Genomic DNA, 25,249 nt, shown 5'->3' with positions numbered 1-25,249 from the left:
TGGTGCATGCAGTATGATGGAGCCAGACACTATTTATCTCAGTGTCTACGGCACTGCACAGTATGCTCCATTAAAATAAGAATTCTCTGAGATCAAATAAAAATACCTTGACACAAGCTTATTATTAGTCTTCTGACCCTTCGCGTAATTGATGGTGTCAAGTGTACGAGTGGTTGAGTGATGTGAAGTCGGACAAAGCTACCCACCCTATACCACATGAGTCAGCTCAATGCTGATCTGTCGACACACTAAAAGATCTACAACCAGGTCTTGGATGACTATCGCCAAGAATACTGTCATGTCAGTCGGCATGGCCTTGCCTTGGTGTGCCGTTGTGGTACAGTACCATCCATCCATGGGCGTACGTACATACGATGCAGCTCGTACCTCACATTGAATCCTACCCCACACAATCACGACAGTTCTGAGCAAACAATTAAAAGTCGTGCCGAGACCCGTGTTCTTTTGAAGTTGTTGATGAATCAATGCGAAGAGACCAATGAGGAGCAAGGGGCATGTTTCGTTGATGTTACAAGTGGAAAGGAAACTGTAGATTTCCTTGGGTGGCTTGATGCCGGGTAATCGGCGTGAGAGGGACAGCGAGCGACAATCACTGTGAGAGCTGGAGAAGTGACAGGACAGCGCCGAGACGAAACAGGCCGGTAGCCGTGCCGTCAGTTCCGAGGAGGTACGTACCTGAGATGTCACTCAACCACGACACAACAACAAACACGTCCAGAGATAAATGTTGATGAAGACGAGATATCATCAATTGAATATCTGAATATCTGAGATAATGTATTACCTGAGATTGATCCTATTCAGCCATCATCAACGGAGTGGCCGTGTAGTTTGCAGGTGGTGCTGGTGGTGGCTGTTCCACTTTGACGATAGCGCCAAGACATGGAGAAGGGGACCAACCAGGAGCCAAGGGGTAGTGACTGATTCCTCCCGCCTCATTCGCAGCCATTGCCAAGTCTGTCTTGTCTTGTCTTGTCTTGTCTTTCAAGATCAAGGAATATAATGGACACAGTGGACAGTACCCAGAGAGACAATGCTATAGGTATGGTAGAGAGACCAGAGACATTGCCCTGCCTGAGGTGCTGAGTGCTTGATGAATCGGCTCAAGGTAGGTACCTATATCTCTCAGTCACAGAGTGATACCCGGCAAGTATCTTCTGCCGTCTTTGCCGTTGGGTTGCTTGCTTTTGGACTACGGCTCCCTAGTTCCGAGCCCGAGCCTTTTTTTGGGGGTTCTTTGCTAGCCCAAGCCCCCCGGCTCGTGTCTCTCCAGACCAATCAGACTGCATCTCTCCTCTCACGATTCCCCACCGAAAATCCTGACCTGCCCTGTCTTGCGTCTGTCCAGGTCCCGCCACTCCCCTAACGCTCCCCGTCTGTTCTCACTGTAACTCTCTTTCACTTCAGGGCCCTTGCTTCTGCTTCTAGTCCAATTGCTTTGCGAATCTCGTCCATCCCGTCATTTCCATTTCGCTCACCCTCCCTCACGCTTGACTTGGCTCTTTGCCGGACTCCGATCTTCTCCTCCTCTTTTCTTCGTCACCTCTTTCGTACCCTTCACAGGCTCTTCTCCTCATCCTGGGCTTCGCTTCGCCTTTTTCTCTGCTGGGTATTCATTTCCCTTCCTTTCGCGATACCTGCCAGCTGAGAGTTATCTACCGACGGTAGCGCCACGCGTACCTTGTTCCACTCGTCTAGACTTGACTCGACTCTCGATCCGACCACCCACGCAACGTGCCTCGCCTTGACTACGCTAGAATACCTGCTTTTTACCACTCACTTCACTCGTGGTAAACTTATTCAATACCGACTCCCCCCATTCTCGTTCATCCGCGAGCCTTGTTCTGTCGCGCCATCTCGTCACTCTTTCGTTCTTGTCGACCACCACAATCGCCTCAATAGCACCATCACGAACACTTCGAATTCCTTGTCACGATTCGAATTACCGCATCAACGTTTGTCGCTTGACCATCATCATCGCCTCCGTCAATTCTTCCGTTCGCGCAATCGACTAAAGACGCATAAAGAGCGATCCCAGGTCGAGGGACTTTGGTACGGCCATTGAGATTGGTGGAATTCAAGATCCATTGCCTAAAGGAGGCCTTTGGCCATGGCCGACAACGAAAAGAGGGTTTCCACAGGAGTGGCTCAAGAGATCCCTCTTGACCCATTGCCTCCGGCTCAGCACAATGTCGCCAGCGATTCATCATCCGAGTTTGACGAGGTGAGTCTAGTTACATTGCCTTGCTTTGCGCTGCTTGCTTCGTTTGGACCCGAACCTACTGCGGATCAATTAGACTGACACATAGGACCTCAACAGTCTTTCTCCTACGATCAGGATGACATGCCCGACTTCCAAACCACCGAGCAGGACCTTCACGTCACCGAGGATGACCTTCTCGAGGCTCGCGAACTGGCCTCAAAGTACACACTAGAAGATGTGCGCCACATAATGGCTCGCGTTTATCGCATCCACGAGAAGGATCCCAACTTTCCACTCGTAGTTATCCAAAAGATCAAGGCATTTCTCGAGAACGATGAACTCTTTACGAACCCCGAGAAGCACGAGAGTCTGGTGCAGGAGATGAAGCTCGAGGCTGCTCTCATCACAAATAACAGCCCCTACGCCGAAGTTCGTGCCGTCGTCGAGAACAAGGATGATACTTCCATCCCTTCATCAACCATTCGAAGTTGGACAATCGGTCTCGTCTTTTCAATGCTTCTTGCTTTCACCAATCAGCTTTTCGATATTCGCCAACCTGCCATTCGCATCATGGCCAATGTCGCTCAGCTGCTCTCATATCCAATTGGCAAAGGTTTCGAAAGGTGGCTTCCTGACTATGGCATCACTCTCTTCGGTGTGCGCCATTCCCTCAACCCAGGTCCCTTTTCCAAGAAGGAGCATATGCTTATCACCATCATGGCCAACGTTGCGTATAACACTCCCTATACGAACTTGATCATCTGGGTCCAGTATCTGCCCCAGTACTTCAACCAGCCATATGCCTCCCACTTTGCCTACCAGATTTTGATCGCTCTGAGCACCAACTTCATCGGCTATGGAATGGCGGGTGTCTGCCGTCGCTTCCTCGTTTATCCCTCGTACTGCGTTTGGCCTGCGTCTTTGGTTACTATTGCGCTCAACTCGGCTTTTCATACTGACAACAACTCCCCGGTACAGGGTCCCTTTGCCAAGATCTGGCGCGTTTCTCGTATCAAGTTCTTTTATGTCATGTTCGGTGCTATGTTTGTCTGGTTCTGGTTCCCTAACTATATCTGGACCTCGCTCTCCAACTTCAGCTGGATGTCCTGGATTGATCCCTATAACCGTGACCTCAACACCATCACCGGTTTCAACAACGGTCTTGGCATCAACCCGTTCCCAACATGGGATTGGAACGTTCTCCTCTGGGATTCTGCTGACCCTCTTATGGTCCCTTTCTTCAGTACTTTCAACCGATTTGTTGGTGCTTTCATTTCCATGTGGGTGGTTCTCGGCCTCTGGTACTCCAACATCTACAACACTGGATACCTTCCCATCAACACCAACCGTGTCTACGATCGCTGGGGCGAGCTGTACAACGTCACTCGAGCTATCAACGACCGAGGACTCTTCGATGCCGAGAAATACGCCGATTACTCTCCCCCCTTCCTGGGCGCTGGAAACGTTGTTATCTACATTTTCTTCTTCGGCATCTACACTTCGACCCTTACCTATGCTCTTCTGTTCCATCGACGCGAAATTGTTACTGGCTTCAAGGGTCTTTTCAACAGCATGAGGAGGAAGTCGAAGCGCGCGGAGGAGGTTCACGACCTCGATGTTCACACTCGTCTCATGAAGGCCTACCGTGAAGTTCCTGAGTGGTGGTACATGGTTTGCCTTGTTTGCGCTATTGCATTTGGTATTTCTGGTATTGCTGGCTGGGACACCCACACTTCACCTGGTGTCATTTTCTACGGTCTTGCACTTTGCCTTGTGTTTGTCATTCCCGTCGGTATCATCAAGGCCATGACTGGTATTGAGGTCACTCTGACAGTTCTCGCTGAGTTTATTGGAGGTTCCTTCGTTGAAGGCAATGCTCTGGCCATGAACTACTTCAAGTCTTTTGGCTACGTCACCTGCGCCCATGCTGTCATGTTCTCCAACGATCTCAAGCTTGCTCACTACGTCAAGATTCCTCCTCGACACACCTTCTTCGCTCAGATCATCGCTACTTTTATCAGCACCTTTGTTTGCGTTGGTGTTCTCAACTTCCAGATGACCCAGATCGAGGGAGTCTGCACTGAGGATGCCCGGTGGAAGATGACCTGCCCCAGTGTCAACACTTTCTTTACTGCTTCAGTTCTTTGGGGTACTGTTGGACCTAGCAAGATCTTTGGAAAGAACGGTCTCTACACTGAGGTCTTGATCGGTTTCCCTCTGGGTGTTGTGGTTGTTCTGGCTGTTTGGGCTATCAACAAGAGGTTCCCCAACTGGACCTGGACAAGACAGATTCACCCTGTGGCCATCATGTATGGAGGTATCGTTTGGGCACCTTACAACATGTCGTATGTCTGGCCCTCGGTACCCATTGCGTACTTTTCCTGGATTTATCTCAAGTCGCGCTACCTCGGCTTGTGGTCTAAAGTAAGTTGCCTCAAAATTCTCCAAACTCACGAAACAATACTAACAGTTGCAGTACAACTTCGTGCTCTCTGCAGCCTGGTCCTGCGGTATCGCCATTGCAGGCATCATCATCTTCTTCTCCCTCCAGCTTGAAGGCACCGAGTTCAACTGGTGGGGCAACACAGTTGGCTACGTGGGATGCGAGGACGACGCCTGTCCTCTTCAACCTCTTGAGGGCACGGATTACTTCGGGCCTCGGGTGGGTGAATTCCACTAGCCGCCTCGACTGGGGCATCACGATGAGATGATTTGGCGCAATGTATATGGGATTTGAGCGTGCGTTTTTTTGTATTGGGACATTTTTGAATTACTTGGAAGATTTATATACCCCGGTTGCATTGACATAGAGATTGTCTGTTGGGACAGATATTGTATAAAAAACCAAGAGGTTGTAGTCGAGGACAATTTGTTTGCACGTTTTGGTGTTTGGTATGTGATATAGTAAAGCTGGGGATTAGCATGGTGTTAGCTGAATCAGTTCGTTCAAAGTCTGCAGTTTGAGCTCATTTACTCGTACAGCCATGGATGTTCACAAGCGAGCTGGAGTTGGTTCAATGGGTATCCTTCATTATCTACATATTACCAAAACTAAGAAACAAGACATTATCATCATTATCCATCAGCCTCAACAGGCATAGCGCCACAAAAGAAATCAACAATGAGTGTATCATCTCGGTGACCTGTTTCCAAATGGTGACAGTCCTCTCATGGGCAGTTCAAACATACTGCCCCATGTCGACACCCTCCGTCCTGGACTCACTGGGCTGACAGGACTCATCAAACTTCCCTCTTCAACTGTTCTCCACGATGATCCTCCGCTACTTCGTCTATCGCCGAGAACGGGACCGCCGTCGAGTTCATACATTGGCCCGCTTGAACTAACGGGTGTATCTGAAGACCCAATCTCCGGAATTACAATCGTTGGGATGGGCGAGAGGACTTCTTGAACCGGCGCTTCTGGTACTGTCTCTGGGATAACGGGGACAGGCTCATCGTCCGAGTGTGCTGTTGAGGGACGCTTGTTTTTGATCCAGCTGCTTTTCAGACTTAGCATGCTGTTTCTGTTCTTGAGATTTCGTAGCCCGTTGCGAAGTGCTGTTGTCGTTGAGCGCTCGGGACCGGACCTTGACTTTGGGCGGAGTAAAGATCCAGAGTCTGACTTGGGGGGGAGAAGACGTGTTAGGAGCTCGAGTTGAGAGTGCATGCTTGGGATGGGCGAGGACGTCTTCCAATGTGATGCTAACGGGGAGGACGTTGTTGAGTTCAGCTGTGAGAGTGTGTGCGGGAAGAATGCAGCCAGAGATAGCGTAGAATGGTGTCGTGGGGATTTTATCTTTTGGGATGCTTGTGGAAGAAGGTTTTATGACCTTATCCCAGGCCTTGACGATAGAAACTTGAAGATCCTTGCGTTGAGCCGCATCAAGCGATTCAACGGGCGGTCCTTGAGGGGGTTGTTTCGCAGGTAAAGGGATCTGCCTCTGTGATCTCGAAATCTCATCTGACGAGTGAACCATCGGTTGATGAATCGTCTCAGGATGCGTAATAGTCTCCCACGCCGCAACAAGCAAACTCAAACAACTCTGCACAAACGCAGCAGTAAGTCGTTCCTCAGAGTACTTGATCTCCAGAACAACACGATCATTCGCCTCAATGCTCGACCTTACAAAAAGATCTGGAAAGTCCCTCGTCCACGCTTCTACCATCTTGTACGTAAACGTCGCACCGTCGATATTCATCGTCGACGATCCATCGTGCGGTCCAGGGATGTGATGCTGAACGACGGTGCTGAAGCGTGTACAGGCGCGCCAGTTTGTGCATTTGTTGATGAGTTCTTGAAACCCGAATGTTTCGAAGCGAGAGTGGGATTGGCGCTGGAGTTGGATGCAGTTCATGAGATCGAGGGGTGTGCTGTGACTGGAAGGGAATTGGACTCGTACAGGGAGGATGTTTGTCATGGGACCGACGATATCCGGGGTTGAAGTGTGGATGACTTCGCCGAAGAGAACGTCGTGGGAGGATGAGAGTGTTGAGAGGACGATGGCCCATGATGCTTTTAGCGCTGCATCAGGAGTCATGCCGTAGGAGGATAGATGGCCTAGAGAAGTTGTATGGTTTACCGTTCGAATCTCAGACAGAGACGCTGGAGCAGCAGGGCGTGTATGAGCGATGATTTTTGTCATCTTTGCATTCTCAAGTTGAACATTCCAGTATTCTAGACCTTGAGCACGCGTTACTCGTGAAGCGCGCGTGTAGTCAAGATACGAAGATCTCGGTACGTCAGTCGTATCGTCTCCTTCGTAGAGAGCTGTGAGTTCGTGAACGAGTAAATGAGCGGCGACATCATCGATTTGAGATGTACTTAGACGAATAACCAAGCATCCTTGTTGTTCTGCATTTAAGTATGTAAAGTTCGTAACAGGTGTCGTTGGGTCAAAAGGTAGAGATTGATGCTCCTTGATGAGATTCTGCGTGACTTCTTCAAGAGAGCTTGTACTGCAAGAAATGGTTGAGAATGGCGGCTTGAAAGAAGCGCAGTGGACTTGATAAACCGTGTGAAGGTGCGAAATAAACGCTACGTTGAGAATAGCATGCATGTCGCTCAGTCCTTTACAAGCTGTTTCGAGACGCGATGCATCAATGGGACCGTTGAAACGAAGCGCGAGACAGATTATATCAGCTCGGTTTGGAAACATTCCTAGTTCAAGAGCGCGGACTTGTTGGGAGGACGCTTCAGTGAAGTCAAGAACATCAGGTGAAGAAACTCCAAGCTGCGGCGCGATGACCTCCTTGACGAATTTCGTGTCAATCTTCCTCGCGACCTGTTTTCGAGCTGAGACTTTCCTCGTAGAAGACTCGGCAGAGCGACATATCTCGGTAAGTGACCGTTCACCCAACAGATCAGATAGTGAGATGTAAACACCACATTTGCGAGCTGCGATGACGAGGTGAGCAGCGAGGTACTTATTCCCACCGACTGATGAGAAAGTACTTGAGCCTTTCACAGTAGAGACTGAAATACCAAGAGTATTTGCCCACATTTCACGCATCATTTCCTCAGGGCCTGTCAAGGGCAGGGGTTTTTGCGAGAGGGTTACACGTTGAATTTCTCCTGGATTAGGAACGTGCGACATAAGCAGGACATCGTGAGTCGAGAGGTTAGCGACACTGCGTTGGAGTTTTCGCCGGTTGACTTTTAGAGACGTTGACATTGGAAATGCTCTAACGGGAATGAACACTGCAGGGATAGAGTGCCGTGGAAGACGGGTTGTGTTGGACGAAGGATTCTCGAGGGATGCTTCAAACATCTTCTTAGCGATATACGTCCGTTCTCGAGTCTCAGGGGTGAGAGTGTGAAGATTCTCATTAGGTTGCATAGCGTGACCGAGTTGAAGAAACGCAGCTAGCAAAGGACCTGTGTCGCGCATGGTGACGGAGTCAACGACTACATCGATACCTTGGCCTAGACAACGACGCATGAGTTGTTCAACTTGCGCGACGTCGACCATTAGACCTCCGACTCTAACCTCGTCGCGAACGCTAGAAATGAACTGGACGTTTCCGTCGTCGAGATAGCGCACACGATGTCCTGTCTTGAGATATCGAGGTCTCTGTCGCTCACCCTCCAAATCTGGTGCAACGAGAGGCCTGTCCAGTGCAAAGCGATGAGGCGTAACGAGAGGACTGTCGATGGCCAATTCACCAATTGCACCGACAGGCATGAGCTTCTTAGGATTATCAGGATTAAGAACCCAAAAACGACCCGTGACCGGTGGCGTAATGACGTCCAAACTGTTATCCTTCTCAACTTCCGTGACTGAAATGCCGAGGGGACAAATATCCGGTGCGCCATACGCAAGGAGAATATCATGATCTTCCATCCACGGCATGTATGTATCGGGATCCAGTTTTCTCGTTCGAAAACACAGCGTTCGTAAACTCGGTACTGAATCTGGATGGATGCTCCTCGCGATAAGACTTGTCATGTACGACCACGTCACATCCATTCGGGCCATGGCACTCGCAATATCGTTACTTCGTTCGTGTGCTGAGGGAATGCAGACACAACCACCGTGAACTAAAGTTCCAAGAATTTCCACCAGGGAGATATCGACGTTGAAGGCTGAGAGTTGAAGAACGCGGCTTTCGCTGTTGAGTTTCAACGCTGGTCCTTGGGCGAAGAATGCAGAGAGTAGCGAAGCATGCGTGAAGAAAATACTCCTTGATTTCTTAGGCGCGACAAATACACACGCTGCGTGGTCAGGACTTGCCTCTTGTCCCATCGTCGAAAGATACGGCGTCAGCATTGCGAAGAATGTATCATTAACAATGACAAGATTGATCGCCAACGAACTCAAATCCTTCCAAGCCGTCTCAGTCGCCAGAACGATATGAGGATTGAGGTAATCAATAGTAGATTTCACCGTACTAGCATCCTGCGAATCCAACGCTGCGAAACTGGCACCGGCTGAAAGAACAGCGAGGATTATAACGGGCGCCCAATGGTTCTTTTCGAGAACGACGGGGACTATAGTTCCTGGTCCAACGCCGAGATTGACGAGGTATGTTTTCAGGCGTGAAACGAGCGTTGAGAGTTGGGCGTATGTTATGTCGCCGTCCCAGGAACAGACAGCTTCTGCGTCTGGACGAAGAAGACTATGCTGAAGAATAACATCGTGGAGACAGGATGAGATTTTTTGAGATTGGGTGGCCCAGTCTTGAACGACGAGTTGGGCGTAGTCCCTATCTGTAAGAAGATCTGTCTCCACGATGAGCCTTTGGGGTGTCGTGAGGATTTGCGTTAAGGCTGAGTGAAAACTATTCATAACACTCTGAATTTGAGAAGTTGAGAGATGTCGGGATGTGAAGTTGACGTGCAAACGATCGTTGATGAACATAAGCGTAAGGGACACATCACAATCCGTCTTGCGCCCATATGTCAAAGGCGTGGTTATCAACTCATCGCCCCCGACGAGATTATTCTCCTCATGAAAGTAAAGGCAAGTGTTAAACAGCCTCTTATCCTTGAGCCCCAACGCATGCTGAACTTCAGACATGGTGAGATTATCATGCTTCCTCGCATTGGCATACCCTTCTCCCGCGATAGCAAGACACTGTCCCAGGGAAGCGGAAGGCGGCAGTTCGATATAACACGGTAGAATGGTTGCAAAACTCCCGACCAGTTCTTCAATCCCACAGAGGAGTTGTTCATCGCGCGCGGAGAATTGATACCCAAACGTAGCAGCGTCCATGCCTACAAAGGCACGTAAGACGAGAGCCCAAGCAAGTTGGAAAACAGCTTGGGCGTGGACTTGGTTCTGTTGGCAGAACATGCGCATTTGCATGGTCGGAATGTCGAGATCAAAGGGAACGGTGTGGAACGTATCCTTTGAAGTGGTCGAGAGGGGCGGGAAGATACATGGTGTTGCGTAGGAAAGGCTCGTTTTCCAAACTTCAAGACTATAAGCTGTGTCGATGGAGGTTATCTGGTGGAGATATGTGTTATGAAGCGATGAATTGTCCTGGGGATCTTGACCGGAGTAGACACGGCTTAGTTCCGCTATCAAGAGATGAAGACTCGGCAACTATCACAGTTAACACCTTACTTGACAGTATGTGAATGGGGGCTTACATCGCAGAGTGCCTGGCTAGCATCAAGCCTCACCATCATCCCCTCAGGATTATAGCACACCGAAAGTCTATGTCTCGGCTCTCCAAACCCCATATTCAACCCCGGCAACGTGCCGATCGCTTCTCTCGGGTCCATCGTCTCAATGAATAGAATATTCGGTGAGATTTTCTTCAGCACAACTTGATCAAACAAACCCTCTCTTGAAACAGCATCGATGAAAATACTCCGTAGAGCAGGTGTGTTTGCAACAATGACCTCCCACGCTTCACATAACCTCGTAACATCGATAATGTGGTTCAAGCCGGCGAGTTCGTGAGATACATGGACGTGGAAGGATTCGCTGTTTTGAGATTGTGCGATGAGGAGTTCTTGCTGGGCTGGTGTGATGGGCTGTATCGTCTCAATGTCCTTGACGTTAATCCTTCGATCTGATGTGAGTCGCTCAAGAGCTTGATATGATGATTGGATTAAAGGAATGTCGGAGAGTGTGAGTCGTGGTTCGTGAGATTCGAGTTTCGTAATAGCTTCGAGAAGTTGATACTCAAAGACTTGAATCCATGTCTGGATCTTGTCCTGGAATTTGCAGGCCTTGCTGTACATCACATCAATCTGACCTCCAGCGTTATCCATCATCGCTGAGACTTCGAAAAGAGCGATCCTTCCAATATCGGATCCAGTGGTAGACTTGAAATGAGATTGGCCAGGTAGGGCGATAGGTTCCAACAATCCGTTCTTTCGTTGAAGCTGTTTCGCAGTATCGACAGTGTTGAAGATGATTTCGAGGGGTGTGTTCATCGCTGCGCCTTGAGATGATGAAAACTCGGAATTGAAGAACGGAACACCTGATCTTGGTATGCTCCTTCTTGTATCCTTGATCAAAGTGATGACTTCAATCAAATCTGTCTCTGGATCAACAGACACACCGATTGGACATAGTGAAGCGAACCATCCGACCGTTTCCAAAATGTTAAAATCTCCCTCTGAAGCATCCCGCCCATTTTCCTGCTTCCATAACGTCGGTAAAAGTCTATCAGGAAAGACCTGGCAGAACGAAAGGAGGAGTGCAGCGAGTATAACATCTGCCGAATCTGTTCTCAAGACCTGCGCCGATGATCGCTCCAGAGAGTACGCTTGTTCCGCAGTGAGTTGAAAAGACAACCGGTCTGAGTTTCCGTAGGTATTCGCATCCGGACCCAGATCCCAATACTCCAGATTCGCCGAGAAGACATCAAACGGAAGTGTCGGCTCAAACAACCTCTGCTCCATCTCATGGCCCTGATACTCAATCCACCGCTCAAACGACACACTGCCCTCCGACAAAAGCGTGCCTTTTTGGAGCAACTCTTCCAAATCGTTGAGAATGATCCTCCAGGATAGTGAATCGAGAATGAGTTGGTGCGCCGCGAGGTATAGCATCTGCTTGTCCTGGTTGTGAATATACATTGCCGCAAAAACCGGTCCATCGAATGGATCAATCGTATCTTCGGTTTCGTTGATGAGCGTGAGTATCTCATCCTCACCAACATCAACATGATGCGAAAGGGTGTAGGAATTCGTGCCTTTGGGAGTAACACACTGCATCCACTCATCGCCCTTAACGAATCGTGCTCTGAGCATATCATGCCTAGCGATGATGGCTTCAATCGCGGCGTCGACATCAGCCGGTTCCGCACCGCCTTTAACCCTAACCATGAGCCCTTTCGTCCACCTCTCACTCTCACTCTCATTCTCAACAGCAGCCAGGTAAAGCTGCTGCATCGAACTCATCGGAAACACCTCCAAATCCTCACTCCCCACCCTGGGCATTTGTCTCTTCACCACCCGCCGTCGCGTAGGAATCTGAAGCTTCATGACCTCCTTGTAGGTAATCTCGTCCATGTTCTGCACCCATGTTTGCGCGCCACGTTTATTATCGTCAAAGTCAAAGTCGGTGGGAATCCATATCTGGGGCTGCTGCACGGCCATGCGAAGTGAAGAAATCTCGTCCCTAACAGAGTCGATAGGTAGAGATTTACTGCTACTGCTCTGGAGCTGGAGGCTAGGGTCGATCTTAATAAGAGCAACGAGTTGGCCGTCGAATGGGCCTGCTCTGGGCCAGACCATGCACACGCTGCTGACGCTGGGAAATGACTGAAGTAAGCTCTCCAAATTAGGGTCCACCGCTGAGGTTCCCCCTGCAGCCCTACCACTAACCCCCCTAACACTTCCGCTGGAAGACGAAGAATAAGACTCTACCGAGTCAGACCTAGACTTTGGCGTACATCTTGTCTGAAGCTCGGCTAGCGTCTGACACGCCATTATGTCGTCGCTTTTAATATCGAAGCCTTTGCTTTGACATGTTTGACGGACGAGTTCCGCTGCTTCTTCATCGCCGCCTAGTTCGGTGAAAGAATCAAAGAGAAGAATGTCGTTGAGCGATATTGAGAGTGTTGAGGCTATCGCTTCTATGAGTTGGTCTGGTGAGTCGTGGGAGAAGTCGGTGATGAGCCCTGGTAGGCTTGGTCTTTGGGGAGACATTGGATTGAACCGATGATGCTATCAACAAGATCTGCTCAAAAGAGCATCGGTAATTGAAGATGCGATCCTTGAGTTATTCTGCCATTTCTCTTCTTGTTTTAAGCCCATTCTTCTATGACATGCCCTCCATCCTCAAACATCCCAAATCTTGAATCCTGTGCTCCAACTCACAGCCCCCAAAACTGCCAGTTGTACAAACTACCCCAGACCCGCCCAGCTCAAGCAGCAGGGCCCAGGTACCCGTAACTCGAGGTCACAACGAATTGAGACCGCGATCAGTACTCCATCACCACACCATGACGTGCCGCAATGCGCGTCTGCTCCTATTTACTTGGCTTTGACAATCATCGAGATTGAACACCAACATATAGTGGTAAGGTTGGAGAAGTGAATTGAGCTGTTTCAAGCTGACAGATTAAAATACTGATGGTCTTGATCTTCGCGACGATGTCACTCTTCCATTAACACGGCTGATACCCTCGGATCCAAACTCGAAACTTTGTTAGAGTTCGTCATAGCACATCGTATTGAAGGATCAACCCCCCAAAATCCATCATCACAAGTTTTCCCCTTTTGCATTCTACCAACCGCGGTACATACTTGGCCCCCTCGCATCTGCAAGTCTTACACTCTGACCTGATACATCTAAGTTAACCGACATCTTACACCTATTATTATCAGATCCTTACTCCTTGCCTTAGCGAAAAGGAAAAAGAGAACTTTGGTCCAGATCTGCAGGGCGAACTTACCGAGATTAAAACACTTACTTTCCATTTTAAACTTTCCCTAAACACCCTGCCCTTCCATCCCGTCTTCTCTCCCGCTCTAAACATAAAACAAACTATTAAACCCTCATCCCCATGCCCAAGATCAAAGACCAGAATAATTGTCAAATACGGAGTATCATTCCCCTTTCAAACAAGGACTTCCCGTGTTTCCGAGACGGGAGTCCTCGGTTACAAGCGAGATAAGGCTATAAGCGAGATGAGCTGGGGCCGTTTTAGTGCTCACGCTTCAAGACTCCGTTGGACACGGACCGGTCATGTCTAAGCGCTTGAGAGTTCAGCTATGATTCAGGGGATCCAATCCTCCTGACATCAACGTTCTGTGTATTATTAATCTTGCTGGGGGCTAGATCAAGAGACTGTGATAACACTGAGCGCTGGGAGAAAGATGTTTACATTCCTGGAAAGCCAACCCTCTGCAAAGGAGTAGCACATCAGATGGAGCATCTCATCCCTCCACAACACCCAAACACTACTTACCTCCATACAAGGCACACCACGTAATTGAAACAACTGTCTTGATGCAAGTCTACATACACATAAACCCATAGCAATTCCTATATTCATATCGTACACCATTAATCCCCCCATCTCAGGTATCTAAACCACAACCTCGTCATCGTCAGGATCCTCAATACTCGTTCTTCTCTTGGCCTCCTTAACTTCCACAGCCTTGACTTCATCATCCTTCCCCTCCTCAGCAGCCTGTCTACTCCCCTCCTTTTCCTTCTCCGCCTTTGACAGTCCAAACGGCCATAGTCCACTCAATCCCCTCGTCGAAGCCGAGCCTTCCTTTGCAGGATTTACAGGTTGAGGTCTTATAACGTTTTGAGCGTCGTCTTCCGGCATGGCGAAGTCTCCAAACTCATCGTCATCGTCGTCATCACGCTCGTCGTCTGATTCATTCCCATCTGGCTTTCCTCCACGATCCCTCACCACGTCTCTCCACCATGCGCCCCTTTCATCACCTTGCGTCTGATCATCATCGTCAAAGTCCTCTTCTGTATCGGCAAACGGATCTGTAGGGTTCTCGTCATCGTCGTCATCATCGTTACTTAAATTTCCAGATGATTGTGCCTGGTTGTTCTTCTGATGCATCGCCAATCGAGCCGCCAGTTGAAGTCTCGCCCTAGAAGGAGGGATGTTCAGCGGCGGGGGAGGTGGAGGTGGTGGGGGAATCGATGGAGGTTCCATTGATCCTGAGTTCAAGGGGTCCGTATAAGCTCGGAACTAGAAATGTCTCGTCAGTACGAGGCGCTCATGAGTGTGAAATGATCAGTTGACACTAGGAGATGAGTCAGAGGGTAGGCGTCCTGAAAACACTGGCATCGAAGCCTGACCCCCCTTTCCATTTCGTTCCTTCGTAGCAGCGTGTACTCCTAACTCTTGTCTCCGTTGCCAATCATTATTCTATACAGATCCCAAACTAGGTCAATCCAGACCTTACATGATAATACCCCCAGCCATCCATCCGCCCATTCTATCCCACAACGCCTGGTATAAATGTCTCAAAACCTCGTTGTCGTCAGCAGCCTCATGAGCTCTTCAACCTCGACGTCCTCGAAATTCTCAAGGTCGTCAAGTTGCAGCATCTCAGGGCGCCGCCTGACTCGTGTCTCTCGTCTTGTGCGTGGACGATCAAGTGTTCCCCAGTAAGATGCGCCCTCCTAAGGGTTGCCTTCTGGTTTCGAGACATCCTCAACCTGCTCAGCATGCTGTTGCTCTTCATCTTGAGATGAGCGCTGATGGTGTGCTACAGTTTCGTCCAAGTCCATAGGAGACCCCCTTGTGACGTCCTCCCGATAATCCAAGTCAGGGAATTGTGATGCAAAAGTCTCAGGAGACCGCATGATCACATCCTCAAGTGTTTCTGCTATGCCAGGGTATCCAGGGATGCCGTGATCCGAACCATCGTCTTCAGCTTCAGCGGAAACACCACTCACCTCGGAATTGACATCCTCCTCGTTTTCGTCCCCATCTTCGTCCTCCTCGTCGCTGCTGCTGCCAAAGCCAGACATTAATGTGGCTCCACTGATAGTGAAAGGGCCGATGCCATTTCCGCTGTCCTGGCTGAGCTCTATTCCCCCGTTAAGGCCAGCTTCCGCAAGTGCACTGGAACCACCACCGCCAGAGCCTCCGCTCAAGCCAGACAGGCCAACGCCACCAAGTCCACTGCCGCCCATTGACCGGTTGCCCATAGCTACCTCCGGTCGTACACCACCAAGGATGGCATTGTCTCGCTCGCGTGTCTCGGCGAGCGATCCCTCAACGTAGCTGATCCATTCCTGGCTCATGACTCGGTCAAGAACAGTCTCCGAGAGGAGCTCCGGGGGATGGCGTTCGGTGAACTTAACAACCTCCTCAGCGATGAGGGTGAGGTGTCCCATGTATCCCATGCGGGTCTTGGTCTTGGCCTGGGACTCGTCGCTGGCCTTTTGGCCGTTGATGATGGCACTTGTAACGTCGGCAGCTTCGAACAATGAAACGGCCAATGTGGGGTTGTAGCTGCGGTCCATGGGGCCGTTGAAAACTTGCTGAACGATATCGTACACAACATTATGCAGAAAGTTGTTCCAGGGGTATGCAAAGAAGAAGTTCTGCCCATGTTAGATGGCAATCAGTGGAGGGCATGATTCACTTACAAGAATGGTTGGGACAACACGGTGTTCAACGAACTGAAGCTTCAGGAAATCTCCAACGACGGGCTCCTCGCTAGCCTGTCCGGTAGGCTGCTGCTCCTCCTTAGGCTTGTCGTCCTTGGCCTCCTCGGTCTTTGTCTCAGTGGTGGAGGCCTCAGCAGTCGCAGCTTGAGCATCACCAGCCGCCTTTTCAGCCGCTTGTGGTGGGCGATCAGCTCCAGATTCCGGTGGAGGAGGAGCAGAGAAGAGAGGTGCAGGCATATCGTCCGGCTGAGGAGAGATACCTCGAGGCTGCTCCTCCACCTTGACGGAGGCATCCGTAGATTCAGCCTTGGATTCTGGCTCGGATGGAGCAGGAGTCAGGATAGCTGAAGAATCAGAGGTGTCCTCCTTTGGAGTATCCTCTTGCGTTGTCTTAGGCTTGGATTCCTCGGCCTTTTCGCTGCCGGGCTCCTTGGATTCGGACTTCTCAGTTGAATCAGCCTTAGCAGGCTCTGCAGACGCAGGCTCAGCGGCCTTGGTTTTTGTGGGTGACAAAGGCGCAACCATCAAATCCGGCTCATCGAATCGTGTCTCGTCGCCCTTTGCGGCTGTTTGAGGAGGGCTGAGCGGCTCATCGACAAAGTCATCCTCATCCTTGCTGAGCGATGTTGTAGAAGCGCCAGGAATGTCGTCTTCAGCCTTGACAAACTCATGAGAAGTATCCTCACTCATCTCCTTGCTAGGCTCAACCTCCTCGAAACCATCGTCGTCAGCGTTAGTGACCTCAAGACGTCTCTTCTCCTCGGGTGCAGCGCTTCGCATGGTCAAGTCGTCAGTGGAGTGATCCTCCTCCTTGAGCGGCGCCAACTTGCCCTCGGTACGAAGACGTTGTCGCTCGATATCACGCTGAGCCGTAAGCTCCTCGGAACCTGGCTCATTCAACAAGCCCATGTTACTGCAGTGCAACAACTCGGCCATGAGCTCACATGTCTTAAATCGGTCAAAGCCAAGGGGCTCGAGCTTGACGCCAAAGGTCGAGTCGATCTTCTCCTTCTTAGAGGGAACGTCCATGATTAGGTTCATGAACTTGGGAACGTTCTCAGCGAACAGACGAAGAAGGGTACCCAGGTAGATGGGATCGCGGCTGGAGGGCGCAGCGCTCGCCTCGGTGCCCATATCAGGATCATAGTCGGAGTTGTTCTTTCGAATGACTTCAATAATGATACCAACACCAACTGTCAGAGGGTTGCCGCCGCCAAGCATGTAGCCGATAAGCTGCTCAATGCATGGCTTGGAAACAAGCTGGCGGGTGAGCTCGTTAGGGCCGATGCATTGTTGTTCGTTCTGGGAGGCATTGGCAGAGATGGTGATTATCGCCTTGATGAAGTCACCTGCGGCGGTTTGCACAACCCAGTTGTTCTCGGGGCTGAGGCAGGAAAGAAGGCTCGGGATGATGTCCTTGGAGTACAACCACTAAAGTCATGATGTTAGCACAGATGCATTAGATTAGTGGGGAGATTTCGCACCTCGACCACACCCTGGCCACCCTCGTTACGGTCCAGGGCAATGATTTTGAGCAGTAGGTCCATGACCATAGGACACTCAACATGCTTGAGTAAATTAGGGACAGCATCGGGAAGAGTCGTCAATAATTCCATCATGTCCTCAGTCTTCTTCTCGAACAGAGACTCATTGACTTTTGTGAAGTAGCTCGCCTGGAGGGGATCGAGCGGGGCAGGGCGGGACAAGAAGTTCCAAAAATCGCGAATCAATTGTCTGTTCTCAGCCAAGGCCTCGTAGATGGACCAAGTATCGGAGCTAAGAATCTCGCAAGCTACAAAAGCGTAGCGATTGCGCTTCTTCTCCTGCTCCTCCTCATCGTCGCCCGGGTCGGTGGCGCGGGATGATGCGCGCGGTCGCGAGAGAGAGAGGAAACGGTTCTTGGCCTTGGCCTCTTGGTCGGTGGACTCGTCGGGAGACTCGACGGTCTCGAGCTTTGGAGCGACTACATATTCGAGCAGATTATCGAGGACCTTGTCGCTTCGGAGGTATTCGATGAGCTTTGAGTTGTGCTGCTTGAGCTCCTGGATCAAGTCTGTCTCTTCGAGTAGCTCCTCGAGGGTAAAGTCTGGCTTATCGAGGATTGTGTCGATGGTGGAGATGTTGGCGTAACCGCCGAATCTCCAAAACATGGTGAAGGGTCGATATTCGCTATCGCTGTCGCTGTCGCGGGACCAGCGTTTGGCGGAGGGGAAAGGTTGAAGATTGGATTGTGGAGGAGTCGAAATGGATCATGTAATCAGGTTTAATCGAATCGAGTTGAGTCAGGCAGACGTAGGCGGGTCAGGTCGGTGGGCGGAGAGTGAGTTTCAGCAGTCGTTGCGCACTCACTTGCCTCACCTCAGCAAGCGAACTTTGTAGCGGTACGGCTGAATAATAGATAAGGAGTATAAGGTAGTCAGGAATCAGATTGTAACATTCCCAGAATGCCTAATCAATCAATAATCTGCCTTGGTTGTGGTAAGTAGAGAACCTTGAAGCAAAGCAATAGCAAGATGACGACTGTCGCGTCGCATCACTTGTTGCCAAGAATATGGTAAAACACAGGCAAATAGTGGCCTGGAAAATAAAAAAGCAAAAGCCTCCGAAGTGGTCTCCGAAGAGTATTTCAAACAGACAGTTCGTCCGTCAGTTGCGGTGATGTCAGGCTCTCACGATGGAGGAGCTGGAAGTGGTTGATTGAGGAAGCACGGGCACGGGCACAATCACAAGCGGGCAAACAGTAGGTGGCCGCTGAGCACAGAAGGGCTTCCAGTGGTTTAGCGAGCGGCAGCGGCAGCGGCAAAGAGCGCCAACGATAATCAGCACAGCACAAGCCAGGCCAGGACTAAAGGCTAAGCTGAAAATCCATACCGAGATAAGACCAGGTTCACACGCACGCGACACTCAGCACATGGGAATTGATTCCATGGCAATGTTTGTGGCGGCTGCAGCGGTTGAATTGATGAAGCTGATGGTGGGTGACATTTGGGCTTGCAGAAGCGTTTTTTGCTCGCGATCGAATTGATATACGATACTCTATCTGAATCACCATTGTTTATCTGATAATATTATTGTCTTGTGTTTATTGTTTGTTGTTTCTATCTGTACCATGTCCATACGATGTATGCGTCTGGCTTATGTGGAGAAGCAGGCCTCGAATCAAAACAGGAAAAGGGGGCAACGCCGCGAACAGGAGCAGAAGGATCTGGATGTAATTTACGCTGCATGATGACAGCAGCCAACGTCACAGTTCAACTCACTCACTGGGTTATACAATGTGGTCATATTGTTACACAGGTTCATCAACCATTTTCTCTGCTGGACAGTGGGTGACATTACTGCGAGCTACAAGATCCCCCCGGAACCGGCTATCTCATCACGGACCTCCTCTTTTCCTCTTTCATCATCCCAACCCTGCCCTGCCACGTTTTCTGTGCTCGCACCATTGACATCGACACCCTCATTTGTTTCTGCGTGGCTTGATAAACCGGCCAATTAATAGGCTCAGAATCCAGACACAGTTTGAACACTAACCTCAAGCAAAGCATGAAACAGTGAATCACATGGCCTTCTAGTTTTTTGATGATGTTTATCGGCGCTGTTTGCTTACCCTATATCTCTTCATGCAAATTCTCTCATGTGAGGACGATGAGAGGGAACAAACAATACAGAGGCAAATCGTATAAATGTTGTCAGAAGATATTGTCAAAAAAGCATGTTCAAAGCATAGAATATTTAAACGAGTGTATCTAAGAAATAAACGAATGCCCTCTGATACCCCAATCGTTTATGTCTATCACCATCTCAAACACCAAACCATACATCCTCACTCTAACTCGACGGAGCTCCGTTATAAGCCAACAAATTCGGGCTCCCGCTGCCAGCATCCTGAACAACACCACTCGTCGCCAACTCCTTCAATCTTCTCGCCACACTCTCAGGCGTCGTCAAGCCCTCCTTCGCTCTCAAATACAGCGACAAACCCGCAACATGAGGACATGCCATACTGGTACCACTGATGGTATTAGTAGCACTGTTACTGGTATACCAAGCACTCTTGACATTTACACCCGGCGCGAATAGATCAACAAGCTCGCCGTAGTTGGAGAAGCTGGCTCGTTTGTTGTCAACGTCGATTGCTCCTATGGTCGTGGCGTTGGGGGCCGAGGCGGGTGAGTACTTGGCGGCATCGGCATTGTCGTTTCCTGCTGCGACCACGGTGTGGACTCCAGCGCTGTAGGCAGCTTGGACGGCGGCGTTGAAGGCGTCTGAGCGACTGCCACCGAGGGACATGGATATAACAGCCTGTTCTTTGCGGCCTGGGGTGTTGGTGATGTTGGTCACAGCCCAGTTGTACCCATCAAGCACGATATCAGTTCGAGACTGCGAATGTCAGCAGAGTCTATGAATGAGGAGCAAAAGACTTACACTGCCGGTGTGAAACACCTTAACTGCAATCAAGTTTGCTCTTTTGGCTACGCCATACTCTTTACCAGCAATAGTACCAGCACAATGTGTCCCATGACCATTGGCATCGACAAACTCAGCACCAGGATAAGCATTGTAACCCAAAGCAGCCCGGCCCTGAAACTCGTCATGCCCGATATTGATACCAGTATCAACAACATACGCATACGTCCCAGCGCCAGCAGACGAATCATAAATGTAATTGTTGAAATGAGGAGTGCGATGCGAGATAGAGCCGAGACCCCAAGTCGATCTCTGCTGAGTGATGGTCTCGTAAAGATTGATCTTGCGAACAGGCTCAACAGCAAAGACCTAGCAACATCAATATCGAGGAACCACAAGAGGAGGAGTTGGCTTACATCTTTGCTCTTCTTAATCTCCTTGATAGTCTGCTTATCAAAGTCTCCAGAGTACCCCTTATAGGTCGTCTCATTCCAGACCAGTTTGACACCATCTTCAGTACGACGGAAAACACTTCCGTTATGGATACCATCAACCCAATCGATGTGCTGCTCGACTTTCTTCTCGTCAAGTTTCTGTTTCAGGGTAACGATGTAGGCGCCCTCGATAATATCATCATCGTCTGTTACGGTTGGAGCAGCAATGATCGCAGGCAGAAGAGCAAGGAGGAGCTTAAGGTAATGCATCTTGAACGAGAAGAGTTTGGCGAGGATGATAATTTCCAACAGAAAGAGAAGGGCTTCTTCTTATAGGGTTTAGATATCACATTGTTCTTCTGTCTTCGGAGTTGGCGATTTGAATTTGTGAGTCTTCCGGACCCTGTACACCATTCTGCAACTCAATGTCTTTGATTCAACTTGCACATTAATCTCTATCAACCGACAAGAAAGTAAAATATCTTATAATGGATATTTTAATGAAGATCCGTCTAGAATCTGAAACTCAATCTTCTAGATGTCACATCAGAATCTCTTTTTGCTACTAGGGAAAACGTCTTCTGATGAAGAACTTCGAGAAAGAATGGCAATTGTGACAGCCACGCTTATGAACTCGTACATAATCCTCCCTCAGTTGCAAATCATAGTCTTGAAACCGAGGACATATTGCTATTTGGGCTTGTTCTAGATATGTGCTAAGGGTATGGTGACGGCGATGGGTATATGGACAAATTGAGGTATAACGCTCAGCAGGATCAGCCTGTTGCAGTCCCTTGGTCATCACCTAAACAGAGTCTATTGCCCGTCCTGCTGTAGCTTTAGAGGGAGATATTTGAGTAATAGATGCTCACTTAAGTGTATCGGACTATACAGAAGACCCTCGACATCACTCACGGAACAACCGAAGCTGAGGAAAATCAGGGTTGAGACACTGACAACGTGACCCATCTTTCCAGATGGCCATATGATTCATTTCTATAAACCCCTATTCAAATCTATATTCCCACGCTACATTATCGCCGCTCAGCCGAGACACTCCATCTGCGTATCTCCGTCCAACTCATCACGCCCCTACCACCGCCCTCGCCATGACCTTTAGCCCCGTATCAAACTCCGCCTTCACACCCTTGACCTCCATAACATCCTCCGGCAACAACCCCCTCCACCAAGCATACCAATCCGCCACCTCGCCCAAGTCAACCTCGTCAAGCGACAGCCACTCCGTCAGCGTCTTGTGCCACTTGGGGAACAAATGCTGTATCAGCACCTCGGCAATAACCCTTCGGCCGAGCGTGGGCGTCCATTTCAGAATACCCCTGAGCACAGGAAGACTCGGTTCCTGATCTGCTGGCTCGACTGAGAAGTTTCGCTGGAGGTATTTGCCCATTGACGGGAGGACGTGGGACATTACAAGCGGTCGCCATTGATCGCCAAGAATGCGTTCCCATTTTGTAAGACCAGGTAAGCGACCCTCCTTGAAATCCCATACGTCGATGAGTTGTCTGAACTTTCTCTTGACGTCTGCTACAAGACCTGTTCCCTTGGGGTCAAGATGGTATGAGGGGAGGTATTGAAGCCATGGGAATAGCCATATGTGCGGTAGACTGTGGTGCTGACGTCTGTTCTTAGGATTCCAGTCTGATACTGCTGTTTCCAACTTCCGAGCGATGTTGTCGATGAATTGTGCGCGGACAAAGGATGGTAAGAGGTCATCCCAGGCCTCCATGACGCTGAGCATCTTCTCTGGCTCAAAGACATCCCATGACCGGACAGCCGCGAGTGCTTTGGGTAGCCAATTCTTGTACATCATGCTTTCGTATGGTGTTGTGGATTTGTGATGACGGCGGTAGATGTCGTCTGTATTGACTGCTGCCGAGGAATCCCACTTGCCGACAGATTTGCCATTCGTTGTCGATGGCATGAGTAGTGATTTTAGTTCTTTGAGATCTGATGCGAAGCGTGTTGGCTCTTGTAGGAGATCCCAGTCTCCTTCTCGAAGGAAAGGATGGATAGCCGCAACCGCGATGTCGGCAATCTCTGATGTCGTGGCCTTGAGTTCAAGGGCCTTCTTCAGGCACCCGATAACTTGATCCCAGTCGGCTGTTGCAAGCTCTCCGCTGACCAACTCAGAAAAGACCTGCAATCTCTCGAAATCCGATCGTAAATCGTCCATCTCCTGCTCCTTTTCCTTGAGCTCGAGGTCTATCCACGTCTTCCTCTCTTGCAAGCTCTTCCATTCATCAGAAAAGGCTAACAAGTCTGCTTGCGCTCTCTTGACAAGCTTCCTCGCCTCTATCACTTCCGTTGATTCGGGTGTGGCAGTTCCTGTCGTCGGTGTCATGATACCACTCGTTGATGTGAGCATCTTGCTTCCAGGCCCTGTCATATCGAGAATAGGGGCAAATGCATCTGGGATATGAAGACCTGGAGCCGCAGCCTTGAGCTCCTCTGCCGTAAGGTATTTCGGTTTCTGTCGTCTTGGTGTACTTGTTGCGCTGTCAAACGCAGCTCCTAGGGACTTCTTTTTTGCCTTCTTTCGTTTCTTCTTTTCCTCCTCGTCCGAATCGATAACTTCTTCTCCTCGCATTTTGGCTTGTCGCTTCTCTTCTTTCCGTTCCTGTTCAGACTTCTCCTTCACAGCACCAAGACCAATACCCTGCGGTCGGAGGTTCGCTTCGATAATGACGTTTCGACCCTGGCCTTCCTTACCAAGACCTTGTCCCTCCTGGTAGCCCATCTTTGCCATCATTCGGGCACCGAAAGACTTCGGGTTTGTCTTGCCCTTTGCGCCAAAGGCACTCGGTTGTGGCTTATTACGTGGTGTCGGAGAGCCCTCGTCGCGCGGGTTCTTGAGGACAGGATCGTTTGCTGACGATGGGACAAAGCCCATACCGAGAGGGTTCTTGCCATCGAATCGGGTTCGAAATGACGGTCGAGCTGTTGCTTCGGCGCTTACGCTTCGACTTGAATTTTGGGTATCGTTCTGTGCAAAACCGCGTGCAACACCCCCGAAGCCTAGTCCTACTCCAGTGTTGCCCTCCTCCTCCTCATCATCGTCGTCTTGGTCCATTGCGCTTCCTAGCATCGGCCGATTATCGTCGGAATCTTCATCGCCATCTTCTTTATCGCTTCCTGCGCCTGTTGACACAAAGTTCATGCCTTTATTTCTCAAGGTGGTCCTCTTCCATTTTCTAGCAGGTCCGTCGTCTTCGCTATCGGAGCCAAAGATGCCCAGCGCAGCCTTCTCTTTGTTATTACCACCGACACGACGCCTCTTTCGGGGGTTAAAATCACCGAAGTCGTTGTCGGCATCAAGACCTGGCGCGAGGTGCTCGTCTTCAGATTCGGATGCTGATGAAGAATATTCGGCCGCGGCGGCTTTGGTGAGGCGTGAGGGGTCAAAGGAAGGGCGCGATGAACCGTTCATCTTGAGAGTGTTCTTGATAACTCTCTATATGTCGTTTGTGAGTTCCGCGTGCGAAAGCGCACTTGAAGCAAGGAGAAGCAATACTTGCGACGCGACAGGCAGACGTAGAAATAAACTGGAAGCTTGGGCATGACGATGTTGGAGAGCCTTATCTTATCGGCACGTGATGACTTGAAACTTGGTCACCTGAGAGACCAATCATAAGAAAGCCATTCATTTTTCCTTCGTTAATTACACACTTCAAGTTATCCAATGATTCTGTCTTGTATTTCTTTAATCTGATAGGATGGCTAAGTTATTCCAATCATGCTTTAGAGTCTGGCAGGTCTGGTTCCTGGACCAGGATGGAGAGACGGCCCGTGCTGGACTCTTATCACCACGTGATTCCATCCGATAGCCTTCGCGGTTACTTTTACAAGGTGCTCTCTTGCAGCAATTCGGGGCCTTCCATGTCGGGCTCGAGAGAGACTTGGCAAATGGTCAGGCACATCGGGTCCTGATGTTGAAGGCTCTTGGTAGAAATAAGAAATCACAGAACTATAAGAGATTCTCTTTGAGATCCCACTATAAATTGATTTCCCATCCCGAAGTGACTTGTGTTAAACTACGGTCACAAAGACCTTGAAGTGAGCATATGCTCAACAAGCATCTGTAAACACTGGACTTTCAACGTTAA

General features: G+C 49.8%; 5 protein-coding genes across 9 annotated transcripts; 1 reads left to right on the top strand and 4 right to left on the bottom strand.

Annotated features, from left to right (window-relative positions):
- Positions 1-295: 295 nt before the first annotated feature.
- On the top strand, positions 296-10,247 carry FOXG_04899 (uncharacterized protein; the record flags this gene model as incomplete). 3 transcript variants are annotated; one of them, XM_018382942.1, is made up of 3 exons in its annotated part: positions 296-2,245; positions 2,342-4,648; positions 4,701-10,247. In XM_018382942.1, the coding sequence occupies exons 1-3, from the start codon at positions 2,132-2,134 to the stop codon at positions 4,902-4,904; spliced, it is 2,625 nt and encodes an 874-aa protein (XP_018239761.1). In that variant the 5' UTR covers positions 296-2,131. The 3 variants fall into 3 exon arrangements, with proteins under 3 accessions (XP_018239761.1, XP_018239763.1, XP_018239762.1); XM_018382944.1 differs by having other exon boundaries at positions 1,071-4,648; XM_018382943.1 differs by having other exon boundaries at positions 1,403-2,245; positions 2,342-4,780.
- Positions 5,216-12,833, bottom strand: FOXG_04898 (uncharacterized protein; the record flags this gene model as incomplete). The annotated part of the gene is made up of 2 exons (XM_018382941.1): positions 5,216-10,269; positions 10,317-12,833. The coding sequence occupies 2 exons, from the start codon at positions 12,831-12,833 to the stop codon at positions 5,677-5,679; spliced, it is 7,110 nt and encodes a 2,369-aa protein (XP_018239760.1). The 3' UTR covers positions 5,216-5,676.
- A 1,041-nt stretch (positions 12,834-13,874) lies between these two features.
- Positions 13,875-19,020, bottom strand: FOXG_04897 (uncharacterized protein). 2 transcript variants are annotated; one of them, XM_018382939.1, is made up of 4 exons: positions 17,766-19,020; positions 16,261-17,712; positions 15,562-16,215; positions 13,875-14,848 (listed from the first exon to the last, which is right to left on the bottom strand). In XM_018382939.1, the coding sequence occupies exons 1-4, from the start codon at positions 18,429-18,431 to the stop codon at positions 14,219-14,221; spliced, it is 3,402 nt and encodes a 1,133-aa protein (XP_018239758.1). In that variant the 5' UTR covers positions 18,432-19,020; the 3' UTR covers positions 13,875-14,218. The 2 variants fall into 2 exon arrangements, with proteins under 2 accessions (XP_018239758.1, XP_018239759.1); XM_018382940.1 differs by having other exon boundaries at positions 13,875-16,215.
- Positions 19,021-20,112: 1,092 nt separating this feature from the next.
- FOXG_04896 (subtilisin) lies at positions 20,113-21,395 on the bottom strand (the record flags this gene model as incomplete). Its single annotated transcript, XM_018382938.1, has 3 exons — positions 20,113-20,664; positions 20,710-21,060; positions 21,108-21,395. 3 exons carry the CDS (start codon positions 21,393-21,395, stop codon positions 20,113-20,115), a joined length of 1,191 nt encoding a protein of 396 aa, XP_018239757.1.
- Positions 21,396-22,069: 674 nt separating this feature from the next.
- On the bottom strand, positions 22,070-24,834 carry FOXG_04895 (uncharacterized protein). 2 transcript variants are annotated; one of them, XM_018382937.1, is made up of 2 exons: positions 24,441-24,665; positions 22,070-24,387 (listed from the first exon to the last, which is right to left on the bottom strand). In XM_018382937.1, exons 1-2 carry the CDS (start codon positions 24,456-24,458, stop codon positions 22,210-22,212), a joined length of 2,196 nt encoding a protein of 731 aa, XP_018239756.1. In that variant the 5' UTR covers positions 24,459-24,665; the 3' UTR covers positions 22,070-22,209. The 2 variants fall into 2 exon arrangements, with proteins under 2 accessions (XP_018239756.1, XP_018239755.1); XM_018382936.1 differs by having other exon boundaries at positions 22,070-24,834.
- Positions 24,835-25,249: the final 415 nt, after the last annotated feature.

The sequence above is a fragment of the Fusarium oxysporum genome, chromosome 7, assembly GCF_000149955.1.
Source record: "Fusarium oxysporum f. sp. lycopersici 4287 chromosome 7, whole genome shotgun sequence".
Classification (NCBI taxonomy): Eukaryota; Fungi; Ascomycota; class Sordariomycetes; order Hypocreales; family Nectriaceae; genus Fusarium; species Fusarium oxysporum.
Note: the sequence above shows the minus strand (reverse complement) of the source record. Positions and strands in the feature narration are given on the sequence as shown.

What these genes read in the sequence shown, in the direction of transcription:
- FOXG_04897 (XM_018382939.1), bottom strand. Translation starts at nt 18,431, where the DNA reads ATGTTTTGGAGATTCGGCGGTTACGCCAACATCTCCACCATCGACACA. An exon ending in GTGGCCAGGGTGTGGTCGAG is followed by an intron (nt 17,713 to 17,765) that starts GTGCGAAATCTC and finishes TCATGACTTTAG; the next exon opens with TGGTTGTACTCCAAGGACAT. An exon ending in AGGAGGATGTCAATTCCGAG is followed by an intron (nt 14,849 to 15,561) that starts GTGAGTGGTGTT and finishes AGACATTTCTAG; the next exon opens with TTCCGAGCTTATACGGACCC.
- FOXG_04895 (XM_018382936.1), bottom strand. Translation starts at nt 24,573, where the DNA reads ATGAACGGTTCATCGCGCCCTTCCTTTGACCCCTCACGCCTCACCAAA.